Here is an 11,625-nt window from a genome sequence, read left to right on the forward strand (position 1 = left end):
ACATTATATAACACATAACAATTCATTATTATTAATATATGTCAGTATTATCGATTCCCAGATTTTCAGTCTGGTGGTTAATACTTACTTGTAGGTGTTCAATGTTACATCATATAATACTTCCCATTGTATTTAGATATACCTAAGTAATTTTCTTTGAATTTTCTCTATTAATAATGAGATTTTGTCTTAGCTTTAAGGACCCTTCGTACCAAAGGGACTGGGGGAGGCTCAGTGCTCGTCCACTTTTTGCTACCACGACTTGTAGACAAGTTGTATTCCCGTCTGTTTTTTATAATAAATTTGTCACTGTTGCATTAAGTTAAAACATGTAGTAATTTTGAATGAACGGTTAGGAATGGCTATTATTACAAATACCTTGACATGTATGTACTAACACTTTAAAAAATATATAATAATAATTTTAAGAAATTATTATTGTATTTTTTTAGAGTGTTAGACATAAATGTAACCGCAAAATACAGTCGACAGATTTGGCTTAATAATTTTAATTGATGCCCGGCACTTAAGAAATGTAATAAAAGCACGTACAGTCGACTATCCCACCATTGTAGGTACGGTACAGTTTTAGACCTGATTGTTTTGAATTTGCCGATAGTTTCTGTGGACTAGCAGCTCGTAAAAATGACGCTTTTATGCGTAAGTTTAATTATTGTTTCTCACGCTTGGTGCGTCAATTTCAATTAAAGCTTTTACAATTGCTCTTTCAAATATTTGCTCATGTACGTTGATGGAAAGGTATCGTTTTTGGTCAAAACATCACGAATTAGTAGTGATGTATGGGACGGTGCGTTATCGAAATATTATATAATATTTTTTCATTATTAAATCTCAGTTTCTTATGAGACATGAGTTTTCTTGAAAACGAATTGAGTGAAGTGGTTTAATAAAGGAAATTTTTGTGATATTTTTTTATCACAGATTAAAAAACTGTACGTTTAAGGCTTCGCGTTGAATGAAATAATAATTCAATTTTTTGTTGTATAATCCTATCAGGTAAATAAACCGAAATAATTTATTTTTGATTACTTTTCGATCCTCAAATATAAACCAAACAACAATAAAATTTATTTGTGTCATCGTTTTGTACAAACACAAATTGTGGCCGTTCCTGTTTGCATAATAAATTTGTTTTTATAACGGTGCCTATATAATATGTGTATAAAACAAGGTGTTAAATTAGCTTATGGAAGCGTGACGAGAATACCGCGATTCGTTAAAGAAGAATTAGTGTAAATAGATATCTTCGGATGAATTTTTCAAAGCAAAAACAGTGTGCATTGAGAAGAGCTTAAAAGCTCAGCATTAAAGCACGTACCCTAATTCATGGGAAATTTTACGAGCGAGAGAACGGTCAAGGAATAAATTCCCATTATTTTTATGTTGGGGGTGTATCGGCTGAGTTTAATGTTTTTTGTGTTTAATGTTTTATTTCCAACAAATCTGGATGTTCGATAGATATTATTATTGTTTTAGCGCAAAACAATCTAAAAATAAATTGGGAAATAATCATCGACATAATTAAAATTAAAATGAAAATTTATTTTCAATAGTGTCAGAAAGCTCCAACTTTTCTCGTATATATAATATATATAATATTAAAAGTAACTGGTGGTTTAAGTTCTGGTTCGCGTCACAGTCGCTAATGAAATCTTTAGTCTCACAACAGGTGAGAGATTATCAACTAGACATGGGCGGCTCGTGAATTATTTTTTTTAATTTGATAAATTTATAAATATACATCGAATAATATATTTAATAACAGTCAGATGTTAAATCAGATAGTTTATGCAAATATTTAGTTGGGCAACTAAGCTTAAGCTGAGGTGAAATTGCATCAACATAATATTTAAAATAAAAGCTTAATAAAAAAAAATGCTTTTGGTATTAATATGAAAAATAGATTAGTTTAGTTATACTTTGTAGTAAGTATTCACTTAGATTTTTGAAACTAATCAATTGAAAAATAGCATTTGCACTTAAAATAAATAAATGCTTCTTCCTGCCTTATATATGTTTCAAATTTTGATTAGGTCAGGAAAAAAAGTGCCGGCACGCGTATCTAATTGATATTTAAAAAAAAATGAATATTTTCTTCTTAATATAAATTTAGTTAATTGTATTGATGACAAATATTCATAGTTAATTCCAATTCTCGTCCATTTCGGTAGTCATAAAATTTCCAATTTTGTATTTATATTTATATTAAAAGTCGGAATTTATAAATTAAAAGCATAACTATATAATTCATTAAATATAAAGCTAGGTTATGGTGCTTTCGTTTCTAGTATAAGTTGGTAGGTGGTTGACGAAAAGCCATCGTCATGATTTTTAAATACTTCAATTGTATTTTAGTTATACAAAATTACATTTTGAAAAAAACGCTATTAAATTAATAAAAAAATAATTGGAATGCAACAACATTTTTAAGGATACAAAAAGTTCCTAAAAATTATTAAAATTATTTGAAAATGCATTAAGTTGTATGCTCATTTTAATTTAAGTCAATTTTAGAAATTCTAAAAATGCGTTATTTATTCTTAGTGTGTTTTATAATATATGTATAATATTTTTTAAATGACACTTCAAGTTTTACACTCGAAATCGGTTCTGAAAGTTTTTCAACTAAAAAATTCAGAGTTGTTTTACAATAATTTTATATTATTAATAAAAAATATAAAATTCGTGCTAAAATCTGTGATTAAAAATAATCATTCATTATTAAGAATAAACAGTGGGATAGATAATAGTGGAATCACACAAAGTCCCTCGTTACGACTAGAACTAAAGGGTTTCCATTAATAACATAGAAGGATTCTTCAGTGCGTTGAATGAATATTCTTACGAAACGGTCACGGGAAACAATATATCACCGGAAGACAAATAGCACCGTAAGGAGATGTCCATGATATTCGTTCAATAAGCGAGTGCAACGACTGGCTGAATGATCGCTGCATGATTGTGATTGGTCAGAAAGCTTTGCAGCACTGAATACTTAAGTCTGGTCTCCAATGAGGAGAGAGTCACTTGGTAGTCTCCGGCAGACGCTCAAAAAGACGTTCACATCCTGACAGGGAAGCAGAGTGGGATCAACCTTCGCTATACTGTCGCTGCCACACCAATAAGGATCTTCCACGGACATCATCCCTGCGCCAGCTTCTCCATCACTACCGGATAATAACGATCTTGCCCATGATAGCTTGTCGCAATATGTAATATAATCTTATAAAATTCTCACTAGTTTCCACCTGCGTCTTACTGGCTGCGAAGTCAATTATCAGAGTTAAATACCCGAAACATTTTTTACCAGCTTTTAAATTATCCAGAGTAGAATATTTTAGTGTTGAATTTTTTTATGACGGGGATACGATTTAAATGTTTAGAAACAGCGAACAGGTTGTTAAAAAATTGCCAACTCACCACTGATTATAATGCGTGTTGATGTACTGCTTTGCTTCAGTGAGTCGCAAATTTTTATTGCACTAATTATAGTGATAGTATAAAATTGTCGTGACATTAAGTTGTTCAAGCGCAGTCTCTGGGAGTTGCGTAGTCTCTAGTTGCATCCGAGGGGTCCTGGCGGTAGCTCATTGTCTTACATCTGGTAGATAATTGCTTTTAATTCTTGTTCTGCCGTATATGCTTTTTGTGGCGGTATATAGATTTTTATTCACAAAATCTTCTGAGAAAGGGCAAGCTTCTCTATTATGTTATTTTAATACGAATGCATATGATAAGAACGTATTTTGAATTTGAGACGAAATTATATGAATAAAAAGAAATTTAATTTCAAAGGCTGGGGAATGTGTGGATTTTGTACATTAGATGAAATGTCTGCAAAATGGCTATTATATTGTAAGATTTTTAATTCAACGTTTTTTTGTCAGCGTTTTTGCAATTACTACGCTGAGGAATGCGCACTTGTTAAGCTAAATGATGCAATATCTAAGCATTTGCAAGTGTATATTGTAAGATGTTTCATGATAACAATTCGTGCATATTGTTATTTCTTGATTAACATATTTAATTATATGATTTTATATAATTAACATATTTTACATAGATTCTTATTTTAGCGATGTACTATTTAAATGCCGCAAGAGATTGATTTTGTAACAGAAATTTTACTGTTTATATACTTTCAAAATCTAAGTTCTTACTTTTATTCCACTGTACTTTTATAATACCGATCCTTCATTGTATGATATCTTTACTAATACCACAATTATAAATAAAATTCATAAGAAATTTGTATCTGTAGAAATATTGCTATTTTAGTTTATCACGCATTGTCACTCCTATCAACTCACTCATGAGTTCTGAATTTTAATTTCGCTCACTGCTTGACTCACCTATGTGAAGAAAAATATCTTCAGTGAATTATGTAATTCATATTAATATAGGGAGTTGGAGAACTTTCACTAATTATAATACATATGTTTTTGTTTCAATGATAGTACATATGTTTTTGTGATTCTGTGTATACATAAACAATCAATATTTTTTATTGCCATGTAAAAAAACATCCCATTGGATATCTCTCTGTATTTATTTTTACAAAATCAAGTTTATTTTATAAAATACTAATTTATTTGTTTATGATAATTTACCATTTTACATTTTTTATTTTGTCAGATCATAGCTATAAGTTTTTTTGCAATTGAAGTAAAATTGTCAAGCTATATACTACATATACGTAACTGTTTTTCCGAAAAAAACGTATTAGATAAATTAAAAAGTTAATATAATATGTATAGCTTGTTGATTTTAATTATTATTATTTTTATTCGAATGTTACTTATATACAAAATAAGTTATAAAATCTCTACGCGACGCTACTGCGTTCGAGAGGGAGCAATTAATTAGTCAGCGCCTAGGGGTAATACGAGTACAGTGAAAAATGTGAAATTAAATTAGGCTTAAGCTTCAATCATTCATAAAACCCTCTTTGTGACTAAGAGATACGTAACGATGTGACTGATACTTGAATATTAATAAAACGCGATAATTTATTATAATTATATATTAAAAATATTATATATTAACAAAATCTTATTTAGGAAAACATATTCTATTTTTTTGCATAACATAGTTTATATATTTGTGTAAGTGAACAACGATAAACCTAGGATAAATCAAGTCTTAGTGTTCCAGTATAAAGTTGTCACTGTTGATTTGCCGGCCAATATGTCATTTCTCGGTAATCTTATTCGAGCACATCCGGGACTTTGTACGTCATTATTTTGGAATGATGTGCTCTATTGTTTATTTTATAAATCTGGTCAATGGAAAATATGTTAAATATAATGAACGAAACAATGTGAAAAATTTGCATGAATGTCGCAGTTTTTTTGATATATGAAATTATTTTAATGACGGTTGCAAGATTATTTTTGACCCTAGTGCAAAAGTACAGCTCGAGTCACCGTGATTAAAATTTTTAAGCACACCCTTTGCCTAAAGTGTGAAATTGTTCATTCTTTTATGGGAGAAAGAGAGAGAAGAGGAGGAATGAAAATACATATTTATATTTGCGTCATATCGTGTATTCTTCATGATCGAATAACATTTTTTTAATAATAATAATTATTTATGTATGTATGTATATGTATGTGTGTATATTTATCTATTTATAATATATAATAAACACACGTACAAAATTGAGTTACATTCAAATAATTAAATCCAGCCAATATGTACGTAACCAAAATTGTACGTTATTATTTTTATTTATTTATTTATTATTTACACGTATAATATGATACATTCATTTTTATATATAATTTACAACATTTCATTTTTATCATCGCCAAATTAATTAAATAATAAAAAATGCGATATAAGTGCATTTCCTTCTCGACCCAAAAATCACTTAAAATATACAATAAATAACTATCAAATTGACGATGATTAATCTCGTAGGTCCGTTGCTCATTTTGTTAACTCTAACGATATGATCTCTTCTGACGGAAGTTTTCTTGCTCTTGCTGTTCTAACTGTTCCATTTGATCTTCTTCTAGCTCGTCTTCTGATTCTCTGCTTAGACGTGGGACGATATCAGCTGAGGGGTTGACTATAATAATATAATAAAAAATATGTAATTAAAATATTTTAGATTATAAAATATATAATTTAAGTTAATTAGACCTTTAAAAGCTATCATCGACCATGGGTCTTGTTGATCGACGCTCTTCTTGTATATCTTTCCAAGTCTAGGTCCGAACCACATGCCGCCGTTCGTGTCACCGTTTGCGATTTTGCCATTAGTTTGCTCTACCATAGCACGTCCTACGCGAGGGAATGGTATCAACCCCTGCCTCTTCATTTCGTGATGGAGCTCTATAATCATAAAATAAAATACATGTATTTATGTATATTCAGATATTAGTACTAGTCTGCTAACCGGCGTATTCTTGAGGGGATATCAACCATGTCTTTCCAGGCTGAGATCTTCCGACTCTTGGAAACGGGAATAGTCCGACAGCTCCCGCCCTTCTAGCCTTTGGATTGTCTTGTAAATCTAAACCGTATTTAATAATATTATATTAATCAAAGCACACAATTTTACATATTTTAATAATTATATATATATTGATCATGAAATTTGAAGCAAGATAAGTAAAAAAAATGAATGCAATTGTAGAATCTATATTGCGTCGTAATGGACCTAAATTGCCGATGAATTAATTACGTAAAAAAATGTAATAAAACAACATGAAACCATGTAGATATGTATAACAAAAACGGCAAAAATTTGTGTCTTAAAAAAGGGAGCAGATATATCATAATAAATGTAATACTTTTCGACGCATTCATAAATTCCATAATCGCAGTGAAACGAGTGCAAATAATTTAACGTATCAAAATTGTCTTTATATTATAGAATAAACAGAAATAGTGGTTAATATATATTATCATTAATGGTATCGATTACTTATTACAGGAGCGAGAACTCAAAATAGTTTATTTTTTTTAACTATTTGCTACTATTTTTATAAACATTAAAAAAATGAGGTATTTGGTGTGTTTTGGTTAAGACAATGATTAAAAAATACTTGGATAAAAAAATTCATACAAAATTGGGTAAATTATATAATTTTAAAGTAGAAAACTTGATATTTTCAGTATAAATTAAATCAAAGTATATATTAGTGTTTATGGAATTTATAATCTAAGTGAAGAATTTTTTAGTAGATTCTAGAATTTTCTAAAAAAAATTATGATATAAGCTTGTTGCAGTTTTTTATTGTGCAAATTTATTATATGAAACATTAATTATTTTTTTATATTAATTACATTCTTATGAATTTTATATGATTTATTAATTTATATTTAAATTACCTGTTAGATTTTTTTACTGTTTGCTGTGTAATGATTAAATGATAAAAGAATGAACTGCAATATTTGCCACAAAAATCAGATAAATAAATCATAGTGATTTAAATCTAATTTTTTGGTAATTCCTTAGTGTTTTTTAAGTTCGCTATCTTTTACGTTGAAAATTTAACAGTTACTGTTTTATAAAAATATTAATAAAAATATCGTTTTTAATTTTATTTTTATTGTATATAGTATGTTGATTATGAATGATTTTTGGGCTCCGGATTATTTGTAAAATAAACTAAAATTATTATTATTGCAAAATAATATTTTTTATCGTAGTGATAATTGAAAATATTCTGAATTCTATTTATGTGTTTGATTATTACAAACAATAAAAATAATGCTCATTTTTATATGTTATCATAGAGGTGTAAAGTGTCTATTATTTTAATTCTTTTTTTAGTATGTGTATATTTTTGTTTAAGATTATTTTTTTAGCTACAAGTGATGCGTAGATATATGCATTATTTTACTGAAAACTACACGTAAAATTATGCAAATGTTTATTTTTTGTGTTACTCCGTGAAGCTCTAAAAAATATGAATGTTCTAGACAATAATTTTATTTTAAGGTATTATAAAATAATGTTCCGTAAAATTTAATATTAAAAAGTTAATGAGATCTAATTTTTATATACATTAATATAACTAGTATTTTTAATGCAAATATCGTTGGAATAAATGTTACATACAAATATTTTTGTGTTACTCTGTAAAGCTCTAGAAAAATATGTTATTATTATTAATAAATATTGTAAATAATAATTTTAATTAAAGTTATTATAAAATAATGTTTCGTAAAATTTAACATTGCAAAGTAAATGAGATGTATTTAAAAAAAATTAACTACTGTGTATTTTTAATAAAAATATCTTTGTAATAAATATTACATAACAAATGTTTTTATGTTACTCTGTAAAGCTCTAGAAAAAATATGATCTTATACCATTTAAATGGTATAAGGTCCTTATACCATTTAAATGTTTTGAAAGCAAATTTAACTTAGAGCATTTATAAAAAATGTTTTGTGAAATTTATGTAAAGTAAAACATTTTTTTTCTATAAATTTAACTAATAACTATCTTTGTAATAAATATTACATACAAATGTTTATTTTTTTGAGTTACATTGTAAAGCTCTGGAAAAAATATGGCATGTTTATACTACTTGAATGTTTTGAAGCAAATGTCCATGGACTCAAAAAACAACATTTTTTTGCACAGCCTCACCCCAACCCTGATTATTTTACGTCGTTCTTAAGATTTTTGTGGTTCAATAATTTTTAATAAAAATTGGTAAAAAATTGTATCCCTGAAATATTCTGTTCAGATTTGAGAAGTCACCAAAATTTTGTGAATTTTTGAATTGAACTTTCAAAGATGTATCATTACAATTCCACGAGAATATTTGTTCAAATACAGATAAAAGTATTAGTAACTTTTATGTTGATTGAATTTTTAATCTAGTTGGGCTAAAATCAGTGCAGGGAAAATAAATTTAACTGGTTTTTGAAGTTGTAATTTATTTTTAGTATGAAAAAAATTAGTAGAAATTAAAAAAAAATATTGAGTAATAAATTTCAATTTATATTAGTATATTTGATTAAGATTTAGTAATCGAATAATTATTTTAGATTTGATTGATTAAAAAATATTTTGGAGATTGTAATACATTATATGGATTATTTATAGTTTATGCTTCGAAAGCACAATGTAAAAGATTAGTTAAAATAGAAACCAGTATGCGTAACGGAATCACGTCGGTTTATTATCGAGTATACATATGTAGACGTTGTGTGAAAATATCTGATCGAATTCACAGTAAGGGTCGAATACTAATCAGGGCTTTAAGACGAAAAGGTGTTCCTTCAAGAGCGCTTACTAAAAGTAAAATATGAAGTGTATAGTATGAAAATAATAAAAAAATCGACACGCATCATTCAAAAGCCCACACGTAAAATTTATACTCTTTTAACAAGTTACGTATGGTGGCTATTTGGTTCGGTTGCGAATCGTTGCGAACTTTTTCAATCGTCAAACTTGAATATGAGAAAATTATTCTGCGGATGTTCCGAATAGAACATTTTCAATTCAAAACTTTACAATACCTTTACATAAAAATCCTGGCATTTCACACCTCAATCTTCTTTCGTTCTCGAGAGCTAGTCCTATATATCAAAAATATATTCGCACATGAATATAAGTAGATATGAAATTTAATAATATGCCATATATAAGAAAAAAATAGAAAAATACATAAATCTGTGCTCTCTATAAATAATCAAAAAGCCGGTAAGCTTGGGAATTGTGCAAAATTTAAGGTGTCTTCTGATTTAAAGCCAAAAGGTCAGAAAATGAAAGGAAATTTGAGCAATGTCTCCTGAGATGCGTGTGCTTACGTGTATATATTATTCATATGGCATTGTTTGATCGTTCATGCATATTCTGAATGATATTTTGTTGAAGAATCATACGTTATCTTAAAACATTCACAAAGTTTGGCCGTTAAAGACGCGCATAAAAGAGTAAAAGTAAGTCTTGAAAGTTTTATCGTGTTATAACAACGAGTTTTATTTTAAAGTGCGTATTTGTATATTATGTACAGGATGAACAGGATAATATTTATACACATATATTTTATATTCATCCTATACAATTTTTAGTGCAGAAATATTTATTTACATTATTGTAACAAAGATATACTCTCTTATGCAAATGTGCATAATTTAGCTATTGTATGATTGCTGAGTTACAGAACGTTAAACTTTTTAAGACGTGTTTTGTGTTAAATTATGCACATTATACAAAATTCTGATTAATAAAAATTTAAATAACATAATATTTATAATTTGATATGTATATCATAAACAAACTTACCAGTTTATTAATATTATAAAAACATATATACCTTAAGCGTAAAAATATATAATATGTACCTATAATAAGGATAATTCACAATATTACTACAAAATAATTATAAAAATCTACGTGAAATAATATACTATTACTTATTGAAACAGCATGTTTTAAGGTTATAAAATACGTTTTAAAGTTAGTTAAAATCACTACTTAGAAGTAATTTATTTTGTAAGAAATGCTAATACCCAAAAGATTTCGCTAAATTTAAAAATATATTTTTAATGGTGTGTTTTATAAATAGATATCAATAAAAAATAATAATTAAGCTTTTATTTTTTAATGAGACATAAGCGTTTAAGAGTAATCTTAAATTGTTAAATAATAATCTGATCAATACTACTATACTGAAACATATGTTAAGTATAAAATAATATCCATTTTACACAGTTGACTAAATAATTGTAAAATAATTCAAGATTTGAAAGCTTTTTTTAATAAAAAAGAACATATAATATTTTTGTGTGTTTTCTTTTAATGTTTTAATTAATATTAAATATTTTTATGTACTACTTTAACATGTGATAAGTATTATATCAATATTAAAACATTAAATAGTAGCATCAATATAGCTAAAGTAATTGATTCAGTAGTTAAAAATTGTAGATTACATATATTTTACCATCTGATTTTTTAACAATGAATTTTTATACAACAAATTAATTTAATCTTAAGGATTGTAAAACACTTTGAATTTTTCATTGAAATATTTTTCTCAAACGGATACGAAGATATGCAACGTGTAACAAGTGGCGTGTTTAGAACAGCCCGCATGCAGTAAGGAAAATCAATTATTATTATATATGATTTATTAAAATTAATAAAATAAATAAATTAAAATGTTACTCACTAGCCCCGAATACCGTCGAGATGATCAACGATACAACTAGCACCATATTGAATAAGAACATCTTGGGATCGAAATGGAATCTCGGACAGAAAATCTATGCGGCGAAAAGTTCCCCTTCCGACGAAAGCTTCCCTTCGGTTGTGGTGGTGTGTTTTGCAGGGATGATGGGTGAAAACTGTGTGGCATGAAGGGAACGCGGGCCGTTTTATAGTACGGGCCGTTGTATCCGACGCAGGAAATTGGCTATGGAAAAGCTATGTGACGTAAACGACATCGCGATGGACGTGCCTGTGTCGACTTAATTAATTTCTGTTAGGACAAGTTACAAGAAAAAATGTCACTCGTTATGTCTAATTAATTAAGCTTAAGGTGGGTCTAGCGATTTGGTTTAACGTCAGGCGATAAACCAAATTGTTTGCATTTAATTTAAGCTTTTTGTTTTATTTATCTAAACGTT

The 11,625-nt window shown here is 27.8% G+C and overlaps 1 protein-coding gene across 1 annotated transcript; it reads right to left on the bottom strand.

Moving 5' to 3' along the window:
- Positions 1-5,545: 5,545 nt before the first annotated feature.
- On the bottom strand, positions 5,546-11,347 carry Capa (cardio acceleratory peptide capability). The gene is made up of 4 exons (XM_088182478.1): positions 11,169-11,347; positions 6,425-6,541; positions 6,169-6,360; positions 5,546-6,094 (listed from the first exon to the last, which is right to left on the bottom strand). The coding sequence occupies exons 1-4, from the start codon at positions 11,227-11,229 to the stop codon at positions 5,967-5,969; spliced, it is 498 nt and encodes a 165-aa protein (XP_088038604.1). The 5' UTR covers positions 11,230-11,347; the 3' UTR covers positions 5,546-5,966.
- Between the last annotated feature and the right edge of the window lie 278 nt (positions 11,348-11,625).

This window comes from Plectrocnemia conspersa, unplaced genomic scaffold (assembly GCF_051122295.1).
Source record: "Plectrocnemia conspersa isolate PC_06_02 unplaced genomic scaffold, ASM5112229v1 ptg000003l, whole genome shotgun sequence".
NCBI classification, from domain to species: domain Eukaryota; kingdom Metazoa; phylum Arthropoda; class Insecta; order Trichoptera; family Polycentropodidae; genus Plectrocnemia; species Plectrocnemia conspersa.